The sequence below is a fragment of the Danaus plexippus genome, chromosome 2, assembly GCF_018135715.1.
Source record: "Danaus plexippus chromosome 2, MEX_DaPlex, whole genome shotgun sequence".
Classification (NCBI taxonomy): Eukaryota; Metazoa; Arthropoda; class Insecta; order Lepidoptera; family Nymphalidae; genus Danaus; species Danaus plexippus.
The window spans coordinates 9,538,141-9,555,051 of NC_083537.1; the positions used below are offsets into that span (position 1 = coordinate 9,538,141).

Sequence of the window (16,911 nt, forward strand, 5' to 3'; positions counted from 1 at the left end):
TATTTCACATTATAACGCAAGTTGTATGAACTCTTTTGGCATTAAATTTTTGTTGTTGATATTGTTTAATACTAAATTTTATGTTGCCAATGCTTTATATAATTTTAGTTTTAAAGAAACAAATATATTTAAGGTTATTAAATGATGTGTTTTAGTTCAAAATTCATGGAGCACAGAAAAGGATACGATACTCGCAAGTAACATTTTAAATAGAACTGAATTAAAATCGCTATTGTTATTATATACACGATACATGAGGAAGGTGAACGGCTGAGATATCTGTCCGACCTTCGCTTTTCGCTACGATTAAAATATACAAATTTTATACTTAACATATAAAGCCCAATGTTTAAAAATTTTGCCAAAACCTTAAATCACATTTTTACCTGAAAATCACACCTTTCATATAACAATCAAAGTCTCAATTTATTTACTTAACAAAACAATATGAAACTAAAGCTATCGGTTTTATACAGCACATTCTGAATTCCTGCAACAAAGCATAGCCGGGATACTTTCAATAACTTATCTTTCCGCTTTCAGCTTCAACTATTTAACCCATTTAGTAACTTGACGCTCTCACATACTTATACGAGCCGAGCTTGAAAGCACTGCCTGTTATAAGCGTCGTTACAAAACAACCAGATTATAACAAGAATAATTAAAATTAAAAACATCTTTGTTATATCCTTAGTTATATATATTAATATATTATAATTTGAAATGAAATCTTTAAATCATTATTTAGCATCGCTGGCGGTGTCGGCGATCAATACTGTTTAAAATTTAAATCAGCCGAAGGAAAATGTTCGACAATCATTTACATAATACCTGTAACGATTCTTATATTAACGTAACTTTTTGCGTGTTTCAGTTCGTACTAACTTACTTAAACAATCGTAACATGAACGAAACTCATTAATTATGTGGTTAAAAATATTTAAATCTAGCCAATTTACAAAAACTTCGAACAGGAATTAGTTATTAAGTGGAATTTGTTAGTTTAAACTATTTTAATTTCTTCATTATAACGTCGTTAATTCAAGCAGACGTCTAAATATTATCAATTCTCCGCATGGTTCTGTTTTATAAATAACTCAATGTATCAATAACCAATATCATTGGATTGGATTGGATTTTTTTATCCTCTTTCAACAAAAAGCGGTGTGGATTCCATTTCATCGCATACTAAAAACAAAAAAGAAATATTACGGAAGAACGATCCATCACTGAAGACGGTACCCCAAAAAATAGAGCGGGTAGTTAATATTAAATTTGGTGCCGTCACCGGGACGGAATCGCGTGTTCGGTAACCGCCTAATTGAAGCGGCAGCGCGCTCCGGGCTCCGCTGGCGGGCCAGTACGCGGCGGCGGGCGGCCCGAGCCTCACCTGCACCGGCTTTCTCGAAGGAAACCTTGCATTGCAACTGTCACGATTAAGAACCACGCTCCAACCAGCTGGCTGTTTATGTGCTGCTGGGTAACAGTGGTTACAACACAAGCTGTCGGTAAACGCTGCTCTATATACTTCCTAGGTCCGGGTTTCCGTGAGATCACACCTCCACTAATCCTCTTCGTCCTCTAAAGTTTACAAACTTCTCTGCCATGTAGCAGGCGTACTGCTTATTCATTATTATCTGTTTCACAGAGTTAATCGCATCACAACAACCAAAGCCGTTATAATTTAAGTCGCTTATTATTTTTTTCCGCCAGCAATTGAAATGCGCAACGGAAGACACTAAATCAAAAATTTCATTAACTGCTCCATGGCACGAACATCTTCCAGTTTATGTTGAAATACGCAGACAACGAAAATGACTTTTGGGAACTCGCATTTTAATTATATATTTGTAAATTAAACTGTTCTGAAATGAAATTTCAAATAATATTGTCCGAGCAGGTGGGGGCTAGCGTCTCTTTGATTGCAAATCTTAAACCTCCTTAAGGATCTTAATCGTGACAGATGAACATTAGACGAGATATATCAGAGACAGTGAAGCTTAAGAATTACAAGAAGTTTACGAGGAGGGTGAGAAGGGTGGCAGAGGGTGTCAGAGGGTGACGGACGAGATGAGACTATCACGTGGGTGATCTACTTGTCTTAACATGCTTGTGTACTCGCTTCTTACTTATTTTATTGTTCAGTGAATGTCATGAATGAGAGTGAATATTATTAATTCTGACAGAGTATCATATCATACACGTAGATGATGAAACTACCTACTCCAGGCCCTACGCGAACTCCTGTGCGCGGATCATGATTACAGCTACATTATTCGATACGATTTGATTTAAATAATTTGATTTATGAGATCTGAGTCTAAATTTCGGGAAACGGAATACTGTCGTTCTCAGTGTTGTCTTATCTCTCATTTTAATGCTTAAAGCCGACTGAATAATGCAATAATATCTTTGAAGTTTGGAAAAATCTGAAACACATTCAGACTGAACGCTGACTGAGTAATGAGAATTTACAAAAAAAAAATATGGAAAAAGTAAAAAAATATGTGCATTATTAAGGATCGCTATAAGTTCCTCAAATAATAATTTAAAATAATTCCTCCAAATATATATTACAACAGTCATTACGAGATTCAGCCGAGTATTCTCGTATAAGGATTCCTCTACGTTACCGACGACTAATCAAAGATTTTGTTATAATTACTGCACTACTTAAGGATCGCTATTCCGTTTATTAGTTTATTGTATTCGTATCTTTATTTTCGCTTTTTTATCCCCAACCTTATTTAGAAGTGTAGTAAAATTATTGGTGAAATAAAACTAATTGTAAGATTTTCCGATATACGTACTAAGCGTTTTTCAAAACGGTTTTTTTTTTTTTAATAAAACATGTAGTACATCTGAAAGTCTTGGTTTCATATAAATGAATATTTGGGAAAAAATTAGTCATCATTTATATTATTTTCCTTCACACAATCTCTGCTTTTCTTATTATTCCGAACGAACTGTTCGTAAGTAAAGTTCTCAATAATGAATCGATTGTCCAAAGCTTCTTTCGACAAATAAATTTAATACTCCTGACTGAATTCAAAGCGTTGATTATTTAGTATTTTCACCCGTTGAATGCAGTCGCTGAAGATGCGTCCACAATGAATTTATTAATTCGTGCCCATGATTTATTACAAGCCCTTGAATGCTCCGACATCTTGAACATCACTCGCTACGGCTTAGACGGATCGCTTATGAGAGTTTAAAACAAACACGCTGACGGTAAATTTTATGTTTTGAGATCATTTTATTCTATATCACTCTTTTAAAGTAAGTTTTATTTACCGTATACGTTTTATATTATTTGAAATTGAATTGAATGTTTATCTTCATTTTTGTGTCGTAATTGGCTTCAACCCTCACTCTACACGTTAACCATCCAACAACTACGGATACTTTATATATAACTGATCGATATTATTTAAATTAATCAATGAGTATAACGTCCCAGCATTCTCTCTTTGAGGTTACTACAGTTATAATTTGTAGTCATGTGCATAAATATGCGTTTGCTGTATATTAATTGAAATAAAATTGAGATTAAGTAAGTATATAATATTTTCAACAATAGTTGAGCTGTCTCCGGTGACCTCTGGTTATTATAGTAAACCGTGAACTGATAACATTTTCGTGGTACTCATTCACTGTTTCAGCAGAATGTTTGGTTATGAATGAATCAATTCCAATATGGAGAATGCTGTTATGAATTGAACCAGCTCGTACTAAGGTCCATGAACCCATATATTTTTACCTGACATGTCACGGTTCACTAACATCAATACTCTAATAGAAGTTCAGAACCCATTCAACCTCAGAATAAAATTAAATTCTTTTTAAAGATGCGGCAGACGGCAGTATATTCGGTGAAGTGAAATAAAAACGATCCTTTTATGAACTAATAATAATTTCGTATACAAAACCCTATTCAATGATAATTTATTATATTTGAATTCAAATATTTCAACATCTTTATTATTTATAATATTAATGTTTTAACTATGTACATTTACAAAGCTTTATTATGAAAATCGTAGGCTAAAATTCAAATGTAACATTCAAGTTGACATATTAATGAAAGGCAAACACATTTCCGAATGCTTATATTTGTCTGTTTGTACATGCTGCCGGGATTTACGAATGTATTTAGATATTAATAACGCAAATTATGTATACATAAGACGTATTAAATATATATATATATAGACAGCTGTTTCTGTTGAATTCTTTTTCTGATCATGTAAAATAAGGGAACATTTTATAGTTACCTGATAGTATTTCGGTTCAACGTAATGGCCATCGTCCAACACGATCAAAAGGAGGATGACGGCACAGGTTCCTCGCCCTCAATGGAATGGGTTTTGAACTAATCATAAGAGAAGAACCAGTACATTAACAAGGTTCGGTTTGGTTTTAGAGATAAAAGTTTTTTTTGAGTTTTAGTTCCTCAGCCACAGATGGACAGAGATCATTTAAATCAAAGATCAACCTTTAGACCTTAGGAGGGTAATAATTAGTAATATTGAAAGGATTGATTTGACACAGCGATACCGCGGGTTTGTCTAAACTCTAAATCACAAAAATGTAAAACCCCTTACATAGACCGAAATACAGTTTGCCTTCAGTTCAATTCAAGTAACATTTATTTGAGAACAAAAAGTCACCAATAGTATTTTTCGCGACATAATAATAATATTCTTTCACAAAATTATTTGAAATAAGAAAAATATTTAAACTTAACTAGTGCCCTATTTGTTTTTCAACTTCAAAACGAGTCCGTCAGCGAACGTTCGCGATTTAAGGAAGTAATGCCATCAACAGCACACTGTAGTCTCATACATGCGATTTGGACATTACAAAAAGTACAAAGAATGTGATCACTCTACCAATACACAAAGCACGCGATATTGTTTCATGATGTTCACCTAAGGAATTCGCATTAGCGTTAAAAAAGTTTTCACAATACGACTAACCAATACTTCACGAGTTACGACTATCGCTCAATATTACCCTGTGGATACCCTTTATATATATTTTAATTTTATTATGCTATAGACCAAAAAAATAATTAATGTCAGTTGGTCACAAAAAAGATTTTCGTTCAGCTATGACCCTATAGATCGGTACGGAACTTCAAAAATAGCTGAACAAGGCAATTCTTTGAGTTTCGACATCCCCTGTCGTGATTAATGAAACTACCCTCGCTTCCATACGATATATATAAAGTGATTTTAACAACACAATAACCTTAGAAGGCTTCCTTATTACATCACCCTCATTAGCTGTTACGAAATCAAATTACTATTTCGATTATGTTATATTGAATACCGATTGGTGGTAAAAAGAAACCTTCACGTTTAGTTTGCAAAAATATTATATTACCTAAAACAAAATCCCTACTATCCGCTCATTAGTTTGAACACACCGTAATTAAGCTGAACCATACAACAATTTAAATCTAGGTTACATTTTGTAAATGTATTTTTTTCAAGCTCTTGAAATATATCCGTGTAATAACGCCATCTGTACAAGACGGTGGAAATTCTTTTCAGCGTTATTCCTTCAGACGCACTAATCCCTATTGTTTTAATAGTAACAGTCTAGATGGCGCTTTTCACAATCCATAATTTTGTTTTTAAAGAAGATGTATTAGCGTTTGCCTTTTGAATTTATATAGATGGCAAAATAAATTAAATAAGTATATACTTTGTATTGGAGTAGTTAGTCGTTTTGGTTGAATATATTTAATAACGAAGTCTGACCCAACTGACACCTACATACTGGTACAGATTACAAAAACTTTAAATAAAATAAAATTTACGCATTGTAATATTGTTGAGCTAATAAAAAGAAAATGAGATTCCAATGACACGTAAAAAAATTAAAACAATTATTATTTAATATAAATTAAGTTTTAGCAAAACTAAGCGTTTTTACAACAATGACTAATTAAAATGTTTATTAAAGTCTCAGACTGATTTATTTTCAATAACCATTCCTTGTCTATCATCTGATCTGATCTATCTAATCCGAGATCAGTATATCTATACTTCTAAATAAAAGTCATAAAATCGATACATAGTCATAATTCACAAATAATATTATTACAACACAATATATATATAAAAAATATAAATAGGTAACAAGTCAATAAAGTAACGAGACGCCTTAAATGGGTTTTCTTATAACAAGTCATGCGAGCCTCAGAGCTAGGAAAAGTATTGGGTATACTTAAGACAGGCTTCGTAAATAAAACTCTTCACGAAATGCGGATTAGGGTGTGGAAGAGAAAAAATAATGAATGAATGAGTTAAGTTTTATTGAGTTGCCACACAGCCCTCATCCCCTCTCAATACCCTATCCCTCATATCCTAACACTAAATTTCCAAGTATAATCCAATCTGCCTCATCCATAACCCTATCAATGGACGTCACCGCCATCCCGGGCGCACCTTCCCCTCCCCCCCCTTCCCCTCTGCTGGTCGTTCACTTACCATCATGTCCGTAACGAGCGCGGTCGCGAACGCCGCCGCCGCCGCCGCCGCGGCCGGCACAGGCAAGAAGGCCGCTCAGGTACAGTTACAGGCGGAGCTGAACAACGACGATGAATGGAACAAGTTTCTTCTACGAGACGGACTCCTCGGTGAGATTGGCACGAACGTCTCTCTCGACCGACGAGAATCGCATTACCTCATTTGATATGTGTTTCAGTGATCGACGTCTACACGGAGTGGTGCGGCCCGTGCATAGGAATGGTGGGGAATCTGAAGAAAATCAAAGTTGAGATCGGAGGAGATAATTTACATCTGGCGGTGGTCTGTTTCGACTGGATTCCAGTTTTGTTGAGAGCTAACAGTCGGTCACAAGAAAACCTAAGTCTTTGTTATCATTTTAGGCGAAGGCGGACACCATTGGATGTCTGTCTAGATTCAGGAACCGCAGCGAACCAACTTGGATGTTTATTTCTGTAAGAGACGTTTTATCCTGATCGTTACTAGTTTCGTAACAGAACGTACAAAACGGAAATGCATTTTAAAAATATGTAAATACGGATTGTTTTCAAAGACGCCTTAAGCTTCTCACATAAATCTGTAGATAGCATTCGAAATCCTTGAAAGTTCTGTCGTTACAATTGAAAATTTCACCATTTACACGAATCTTTTGGAAAATACATAAAAGTTGAAAATAATTTGCACCTTATGAGAGTGTACCCTAGGTCTATATTTAAAAGTCCTATTTTTCTGAAAGCATATGCACATATACGTAGAACACATGTTTTGCGGTGGAATGGCACCGGTGTGGACGATATCGACCAAACTACAATAAAAAAGGAGGTATATGTTTAACATCGCAAAATTGTCATACCAACAATATGATATGAACAATCGTTACTTTAATTAATTCACAGCAAAGCCTCAGACACCTCGTATATACAGGAGGGATATTTTTAAAGGTACCAATTGTTTTTAAATCAAATAGTAATCGTTGACCCTGAAACCCTGAGCCCGTGAGTGAATACAAGCAGTTAGTAAAGCACATACGTCAATACGTCTTCCTGTAATATAATAACAGCTATTATTTGTCTCTTAATTATAATTAATAAATAACCAGATGTCTACTAGGGTGGTCAATTAATTAATGTGGTTTTCGGCGCGGACGCTCCTCGCCTCGCTCGCACGATCGTGGAAGAGCTGAAGAATGAAGAGCTGGTGAAGAAAGGGGAGAGAGAGAGACCGACACGAGCTCCACACGAACTCACTCCACCGGAACAGGTTTTTAAATAAATATGGACAACCGATTGTTTGTCTTTTGTTAAATGCACTAACTAAACTTTCCCCAGAGAAAAAAACCAATCCAATCCATACTGAAACTGAATTCAAATCAAATTAAATAGACATAATATAGAAATATTATTAAATATTTTGGGTTCATTTAAATATATCCCTGTAGGGATTCAAACGATTTTATCAGATTTAACTTGATATATAATTAATTTAGACTGCTTTATTTTCGAAAAAGTAAGAACGGTGCTGCGCAACACATTCGGTTAGGGTTATCATCTTAGAAACTTTAGTAACTCCAATTAGCAAAACAACTAAGCGTTGGCTTCAAAATAATTCAGGAGGTCGCCTTGGCCCAAGCAAAGCTTCTCCAGCTACGCAAAGAAAAGGAGGCGGCGGCTGCGGCAGCGGAACGACTTGAAAGAAGAGAAGCGCGAGCAGTCGCCCTAGAGGTACACTTCAATGACGTGTGTCCCGCGCTTATGATGCCCCACTCACAGAAAAATATACGAAAAGTCTCGGACGCGCTGGAGCCTTACGGTAATGTTTGGCGAAATCTTTAAACGATTAGTATAAGGAATAGGTCCGTAGGATGACAAATATTATAGTGATGTTAATAACCGATCAAAAGAAATCATGTTTTATTGACATCTAGAGGATATGCAGAGAACTTAAAAAAATCAGAAAGACTATATTTAACGTCTATAATAATAACGTTTTAACATCATCATTTGTTATCTTTATCTTCAGGAGTAATTGTCGCTGACAAATGCCCATTAGTGCTGGGAAAAGATGGAGCGAAAATTCTTGGCGTGGAAGATCCTGAATTTGCAAAACCAGAAACCGCGATGGCTTTACTCGAAAGACCAGCACTTGTACTGCTGTTGAAGAAACTACCTGACAAGGAAGGTAGTGTCATCGGTACGTTACACAAATATTTATTTACTTTTTTTTAACTAATAACGCGTAGTTCTTAAAGAGTAATGTTTTTACTATTGACAGAACTGGTCCGTCGCGCGATTTATAACGAAGGTATAGAATCAGATGAGGACGACACGAAGAAATCTCTGGCAGAGGAACTGAGGGCTAACGGTATTCCCGGCGTGTTCGTACCGACCGACCGTCATCAGAGAGCTTCCGCACTGGACCTATTCTTCCCGAAGGTTAACCCTAGTTAGAATTTTCGCTTATGTCCTAATTAATAAAAAAATAGGTATTGTAAGTTACAACATGCTTCTTTTCGTCAAATTCAAATGTTGTTACATTAAACTGCACGTGTTTCTAACATTATAATGTTCATTAATAATTCGTGAAAAGTCATTTAATAAATTTTTAAAAACAAGGCCGAGCTGCCGTCGCCCGTGGACATCCGCGACATCTCTGTTGCGCATGCGTTGCTAAGCTTGGTTTTTTAGAAATATGAGGAATAGGAAGGGTGGGGATAAGGGATTGTCAGGAAAAGGTTCGAAAAGGGAAAGGTCAACCGGCTCTCTTATTTATCGGACGAAACGCAGCCATTAAAGTCTGCTTCACGCTGATCTTCTGTGAGAGGTTGGTACTTCTCCGGTCGAGCCAGAACATGTTCGATCTGTAGTTAGATGTCTACAGCTAGACGCTTCCACCTAAAGAAGCAGCAATACAAAAAATAAAAGGTAGTGACAAATATTGATGTGTATTTTATTAATGTATAAGATGGTGTCGGCGGTGGCGGCTCCGCTGACTGCCCCGGAGCCTCCGCACGTGGCGATGATACTGGGAGCGTGGCAGAGACGAGCCGTGCTCAATATCATCGCCAGCAAGCTGCCCTCCAGGCTCCTGAGATATGGCTTCTTTAAAGACGCCGACGTCGAGCAACCGACACTACTATGCAAGACCATCGACCAGTATGAGGAACGACCGGAGAAAGACTTGTGAATCATTCTATTCATTTTGTTATTCATAGATTTTCTTTGCTATATTTTATAAAGACAGCCCAGACAGTGCCCGCGGAAATAAAACCTCTTGACCCCCATAATTATTTCTTCAATCAAATAGCATTTTTACAAATACTCTATAGTTTTCAGAGCTTCTTCCTAAATTTTGTTATATTAACTATAATAGTTTAACTTTGTATTACTTGTTACTTTTTTCTCACCAAATGTAAAATAATGCTTCGACAAAAAGGAAACTAATAAAAATGTCAGTCAGTAATGGTTTTCCACAATAAAGGTCCTTTGACTGTCCATAATGATGATAACGATCCACTTCCTTCAGTTCGGAGACTATCGTGCTGATGATATCGGTGGGTGTGACGGATCCTGGCGCTGAGGGGGCGCCGGTGACGGAGGGAGTTCCACACGAGCTCCTCTCACTAGGACCTCTGTGGGTCAGCGAGGACGCGGTGCTGGGGAAAGAGGAATGCGCGAGGTTCTTCCCCCCGGGGTACAGCGAGCCGGAGAAGAAACCCGGCCCCAAACCCAAGAAGAAGAAGAAGGTTCGTCGACTTGGACGGTTTAATTATTCAATTAGACGTCACTTGATAAAATGATGTTACTTTGAAGTGTTATGAACAACGCACCAGCAGCTAGAGGTGGACAGAAATAAAAGATTTCTCCACAAATGTCCGACCCGACACCGATCAAAGGCGATCTAGAGTCTAGACTCCAGACCACTGCAACGCTAGAACATAATTAATCGATCATTACATTACAATAACTTTGCTGCATTCGACATTGTCGGATCCTCGTCGACTAGTCTTAACGCTGTTTACGTTTTAGAAGCGTCACGACACTAGAGAAGAAACCGCGGACAACGTGGATGCGCCCCCCGGGACTGCGCCGGACACGGAGGCGGGAGATGGATCCGTGGAGGGAGACCCTGACCCGGAGGGGGAGGAGGAGGGGGAAGAGAGGGAGGAGGAGGGGCAGGGAGACGGAGACGGGGAAGCGGAGGAGGGGGAGGAGTTACTCCTGGACAAGGGAACCTCACCGCCACCAGTCAACGATTAGAAATAATAACATATCTAGTATAAAGAATTTACATTCCGTTAGAAAATCTAATTTAGGACTGGGTTTTAGAGGAGTCAATTTAATTTGTATTGTATGGGAACGGTTAGTATGAGATTTAGTTGACGATCTCCCCGTCTCCGCCCGGCGCCATCTTTGTAAAATGCAAGGACGGAAGCGTGACGTTTTCTGTTTCAGTATTCAGTCTACGGGAAATGTTATTACCCATTATTTGAAGCAAATTAAATTTCCCCTCACCTTATTTATATTTCTTTTTTCGTAAATTGAAAAATAAACAACAATAATCGACTTTTTACCACCGGACGGTTTTTTTAGATTCGTTATTCCAAAATGGTGGCCGAGGAAAAATAGGAAAAGGGGGACAATAAACTGGAACTTGAGTTCATTATAATTCGCCCAATATTTAAATGTGACTTCCGGAAACCGCACGCCGGGACTTAAAAAAAATTAACGCTTCAATGTACTGTTATTGCAAGCGCTTTTTTGATTTAAAAGCAAATTTGTTTAACATCTTGTATGGCTCCAACAATGAATTCACCGCTCCTCTCGTTTAATCAACGCCACTCGCTAATGTACTCGCAATATGTCAAATAAAATATCATATTTATATTCTAAAATTTGTATTTTCATTTATTTATAAATAGTCAATTAATATATAACTTTTTTAACAATATAATAGATCGAGTAACGACTTAACCTGATAGTAAGGCGGCCTTCAACGGAGCGCGACACCGCTCACACCACGGAGTCTTTGCGATTCCTGAAATTTACTAAACATTAGTCATTCTTATCCAGACCTCGAGGTGAGGGCGGTCCTGACGCACACGAGATGTCCGAGGACGAAAAGATCTCCGAATAGGCGAGGTGTAATATGTCTTGCAAAAAAATATTTATTTGTCGTCGTACTGTCGGACCCAGCGCAGGATATTTTTATCATGTGCGTACATAATGACAGATAATGTAGTTATATTGCTGAGTTGAACTCGCCCGCCTCCAAGCTCACATGCCTAAGAAGGTGACTAGTATCAGCGTGAGGACTATCCTGGCAGCGCTGGCCTTTCACCCCTGGCAGTGTGTTGCTACTCACCATATGTAATGGTTATCGTGGTGCGGCGCCCTCATGACGCCGACTCCTCCTCCCAGACGTCTGTAGTTCATGGCTCCACACAACCGCCATTGATTCGCTTCAGGATCGAACACCTGGAGTCGACAGGTTCGGATGAGATCCAGTACAAAAAGAACGAGTGACGTACATCACTAGTAAATATAATAAGCAAGTTATGATAGGGGCTCCGTCAGTATGTCAGATAGCAACGGCTAAACATGTCTCGATGTCGTTTATGTTGAAGGGTTTAGGGGCTCGATTGAAAAATAGGAAAAAGGCCATAGAATTTTTTTCGCAACAGATGTCCCATCCTCGCAGTCTGTATATATACACCCGTGTAAATGCATCACCTCTATGGACTTGAGGTAGGCCGTTCCGTCGAACCCTCCGACCGCGTACAGTTGTCCGTTGACCACAGCCAGGCCCACGCCACTGCGGCGTGACGTCATCGCCACCACCGGCGACCACGAGTCCGTCGCCGGCTCATACCTGATAGCATCCAATATCACTTTACAACGCTTTTATTTTGTATTATACCAGCTTATGGCTGCGACTTTGTCCACATGGATTTGCGCATAGGACTCAGAGAAAAATATATATGTTTTTTAAAACCATAGATATGGTCACCAACCGGCAGCGACATCTATAGTCTATGTGACGAAACTTCATAAAAAATAAAACTGTTATGGCGTAACACGGCAGAAACCACTCAAAAATCAAGGTAGAAATTACAACCCATATTTGGTGTTCAGGCGATATTGCTGTTAAAGGTTTAATGGTTCTAATATTTTGCGTGACGCAGCAACTACTCTCCATACATCCCCAAAAACTTTTCATTCATATTATGAGCTGGACGTCAGTATAGCCACCTCTCAGCGGAGGAGAGCTCCGTACAGTCGTCTCGTCCGCCCACAGCGTATATCTGTCCGTCGAACACAGCACAGCCGAGGTGTTTCCGGCGAGTCGACATCGGGGCCACCGCCGTCCACTTGTTGGCGCGAGGGTCGTAACGCTCCACCTGCCGAGCGACACACGACACTCTCAGTAGTATCAGGAGAACATTAGGTTACTCGTGGGGTGAGGGGAGCGTCTCCCGCACGCACCGTGTTGAGAGGGGACTGGCCGTCGGAGCCGCCGACGGCGTATAGATGTCCTCCCAGGACCGCCACGGCAACGCCGAGGCGCCGCGTCGTCATGGCGGCCACTTTGGTCCAGCGGTTCTCCTTGGGGTCGTACCGCTCCACGTGGTTGAGGCACTGCACTCCGTCCTGGCCGCCCACCGCGTACAGCGCCCCATCCAGCACGGCCACGCCCACGGAGGTGCGGCACGAGGACGTGGGCGCGACCGCCCCGCACCACTGGTTGGTCTGAGGGTCGTAGCGCTCGATGCTGTTGAGGTAGCTCTGCCCGTCGTGGCCGCCGACGGCGTACAACAGGTCGTGCAGCACGGCCACGCCCACGCCGCAGCGCCTCTTGGACATGGGCGCGACCATCTTCCACTCGGCGGTGGCGGGCTCGAAGCGCTCCACGGACGCGATGGCGTCGCCCGAGCACCAGCCGCCCACCGCGAACAACACCTCCCCTGAACAACGACAAGCCGGCGACGCGCGTGAGACGGAGGAGAAATAACCTAATGAAATATACATATTTACTGAGTCCGTAACTTTTCCCTACCTCTACGCGTGGGTTTCCTGGGCCTGGTGCGAGGTCCCTGCATGAGTGGTCGTTCCTGAGGCAGCAGGAGGTAGTTCTTGGCCTCGTCCAATAAGTCGCGACACGCGTCGTCTGATCGTATCAGCAGCTCGGAGGACACGGTCCCCACTAGAAACTTTGGACTCAACAGCGGCAGACGGACGTGTTGTAACACCTTGATGCACAAATAAAATATATATTTTGTTCATGGAAGAATTTGTTCAGCGGATTGGAACAAGCAGGAAGTGACATCGTAATTATATGCAGAGGCTTATAGGCCGAGAGCCGTATGAAAACAGTCAGAGTATTCGTTTTATTCAATGACGAACTTGAGTCCTTATTCTGACCCCATGTAATTAGCATCTGTGTGGTATTAAGTTAATTAAGACCAGTATGCTCCACGATCCTATCTGCCCACCTGTGCGAGATGCTGCCTCCTCTCAGCCACGTTGTACTTGACCCAGGACATGACGGCCTGGAAGGTCTGTTCCTCGGAGCGCACGTTGAGTTCGTCGGATGACACTATGTCTATGAGCTGAGCGGCCGGCAGCAGCAGGAACTCCTCGCTCTCCATCACCTGACATACAACATGAACATACACTGTTGTGATCGTCATCGTTAGCAGGTTTATACGTTAACCTCCTAAACCTTGTTTTTTCCGAGGAATTTTTTGCAGTTTACTAGAATCACTCACGTCACATATTGACTTGATCTAACATAACCATTAAAACACTTTTTAGAATTTGTTGATTTCTTGGTCCACTTTCGAACCAATTCGAATTTAGACTTACTTATAATACAAATATTTTACTAAACACGAACGATAATCCTCGTGTCCATACCTCTGGGAAGTTTTGCTGTGTGAACTTGTCCGCTATCCTCAGCAGTTCCCTACAGGAATGCGTGTCGGCGAAGGCCCTGATGCCGAGACAGTTGGAGCAGTCCAGCTGCCGCTTGAGGAACTCGCAGCACACGTCCTGGATCTCCTGCAGCTGCAGCAGGCAGGCGGCCGGCAGCAGCGCCTGCACGTTGCTCTCCTCCACCACCACGTGCGCCGTGTAACAGAACTCCACCAGCTGCTCCATGGCGTGCTCGTCCACATCGCGGATGGTCACCTCGGTGGCGCGCGACTCCGCCAGCTCGCCCGTGAACATGGCGCGGAAGTACGGACTGCACGCTGACAGGATCACGCTACGCACACACGAGTTACATAGGACCCGTCAGAAACATTGACTAATAAATTTCACCATCATTTGATAGAATGCTATCTTAACTGTGACTTTAACGTAATATAATATCGAGGTATCTGTTTACCACATCCTGTATAGTTTACGTGTGTGATATTAGCTTAGTTTTTGGAAATCTACATCAGAATGTTATAGATACTTTCAAATGGCCTTCAGAAAGGCTGTTTAGACAATACATTATCACGGTTACTAGAGTAACCTTGGTTTACGTTACATACGTTCCGCGGCTTTTAATTAAACGCTGAATTAATATCTTTCATAGACATTAGATTCATATAAAGGAATTTATAGTGAGGCCATTATCAAAACTCTTTTATATGGAACCCTGAATATTAACAATTATGTATAAATGAAGATTCGCCAGAAAAGGTTGTATATCACATGAACTCACCGATGTGCAAATAATTTTCTATTGGCAACATTGAGGACCACATCGCACAGTTCCCTGTGCCTCCTCAGTGCGGACAGTTCCCCGAGGATGGCTCGCGGGTGCTTCTCGGACGTGTGAGACAGCCGCGCCCCGCCGCCCGGGGACCCGCCCTCACCCATCCTGGAGATATTTTTATTCATCTAATAGAAATATACATTAACAATATATTAAAAGTTTCATTTCCAAAAAAATCACATCAGTTTATAGATTTCATTATTCTACTGCATATACTTGGTTTTATTAAAGAATTAATTTATACTGCAACAAAATTTTGTCTTTCAAATTAAAACATGTCAATATGAAACATGTGTGGCAGACAATGTTCTGAGTATTAGGAAAACCTTATTAGTTTTAGAGTCTTACAACGTCACACAAGTAGAAGCTATATGTACCATTTCATTTTAATTTCGATTATTGATTCTGAGTTTACTCCGCGGCCTTGGCGAGGTCAGGGTTAGAATTCATTATAAGCCGCATTTAATAATACACATGGGAAAGTAACCGCATGTATCTGTGATGTTTTCAAACTGATATATAAATAGTTTTGCTTATTGTTATTATATCAATACAAATAATCTCCATGTCAATGTGTCATTTTAATATGCAAATAAAAATTAATCCCGTTCAAACAATGTCCTATAATGACTCATACAAATGCATTATATTACTTAATAGTATACTGTTCTTATTATTATATCAAAGCCCATCACTAATCTACTACTCAATCTGTTTACTGTGCTGTGTTCTACATTTCCTTAACACAAAACAATCAAATAATGTGTTCACTGCTACAAAATAACTCAATATAAATGATAAGATATATTTCAAAAGAGGTGAATGATGTATATTTAGATCAAAACGATAAACACCTTTAAAATGTCATATATGAAATTCCTTGTTTTGATTTATTCATAGACTTATAAGTGCAACATGAAGCCCTACATAAGCTGACATCACAGAGTGATAACACAAAGACACCACAAACTATGAACCATGCACTATCCACATCTAACACTAATTAGATTGCAGCTATACCTTTTGTGTCCGCGAGCGTTTCCCAGCTGCAACCGCAGCGGGGGCGAAGCCCAACCCCACACGGAGTCAATCTGCAACCATCGTCCAGATTCAATAACAAAGTTCCAAAACTTTCACTGATTTGTACACTTTTCGATCTCAGTAACTTCTCCTATTTACAAAGGAATATTATACGAATGCAGCTCATTAAAAGAAGAAAGACTATAACAAGCTTTAATATTTATTTATATATATAAAACAACACATTTGTTAGTACATACTTGATAATTTATGCGAATGTCAATGCTCCCTGCTCAACTTACCTTTGAGGATTTCAATACACCACACAGTTAAAACTACCCTCTAAGGAGCGCAATTCGTCTTTTAGCGCTCTGAGATTCACAGGAGAAACATTAAAGCATTGATCGATTTTTTAATTACAAAAATTTTAATGTTTACTGTTAGACTAGTTTGGACATTTTACAATAATCCACCACTTCTGTGGGGCCCGTTCGAAATATATATTTCATTTATTTTATGTTATTTATTGAAGAAGAAATGAATGAAAAACAACATCCTTATTCCCCTGGTTATATATATTTTTGTAATTTAAAAAAAAATAAAAATAATC

General features: G+C 39.5%; 2 protein-coding genes across 6 annotated transcripts; one reads left to right on the plus strand and one right to left on the minus strand.

The window, feature by feature from the left end:
* The first annotated feature begins 1,369 nt into the window (after nt 1–1,369).
* Nucleotides 1,370–11,409, plus strand: LOC116779521 (thioredoxin domain-containing protein 6-like). 3 transcript variants are annotated; one of them, XM_061521268.1, is made up of 12 exons: nt 1,370–1,508; nt 1,901–2,083; nt 6,563–6,649; nt 6,718–6,821; nt 6,902–6,973; nt 7,629–7,778; nt 8,129–8,327; nt 8,538–8,708; nt 8,790–8,950; nt 9,480–9,697; nt 10,041–10,260; nt 10,544–11,409. In XM_061521268.1, exons 2-12 carry the CDS (start codon nt 2,071–2,073, stop codon nt 10,772–10,774), a joined length of 1,626 nt encoding a protein of 541 aa, XP_061377252.1. In that variant the 5' UTR covers nt 1,370–1,508; nt 1,901–2,070; the 3' UTR covers nt 10,775–11,409. The 3 variants fall into 3 exon arrangements, with proteins under 3 accessions (XP_061377252.1, XP_061377254.1, XP_032529756.2); XM_061521270.1 differs by lacking the exon at nt 6,563–6,649; XM_032673865.2 differs by lacking the exons at nt 1,370–1,508; nt 1,901–2,083 and having other exon boundaries at nt 6,300–6,649.
* LOC116779520 (kelch-like protein diablo) lies at nt 11,396–16,792 on the minus strand. Of its 3 annotated transcripts, none has more exons than XM_032673864.2 (11): nt 16,604–16,792; nt 16,302–16,372; nt 15,228–15,386; nt 14,432–14,780; nt 14,008–14,166; nt 13,572–13,764; nt 13,001–13,479; nt 12,767–12,915; nt 12,248–12,386; nt 11,880–11,992; nt 11,396–11,552 (listed from the first exon to the last, which is right to left on the minus strand). In XM_032673864.2, the coding sequence occupies exons 3-11, from the start codon at nt 15,383–15,385 to the stop codon at nt 11,528–11,530; spliced, it is 1,764 nt and encodes a 587-aa protein (XP_032529755.1). In that variant the 5' UTR covers nt 15,386; nt 16,302–16,372; nt 16,604–16,792; the 3' UTR covers nt 11,396–11,527. The 3 variants fall into 3 exon arrangements, with proteins under 3 accessions (XP_032529755.1, XP_032529753.1, XP_061377240.1); XM_032673862.2 differs by having other exon boundaries at nt 15,228–15,406; XM_061521256.1 differs by having other exon boundaries at nt 15,228–15,406; nt 16,302–16,452.
* Between the last annotated feature and the right edge of the window lie 119 nt (nt 16,793–16,911).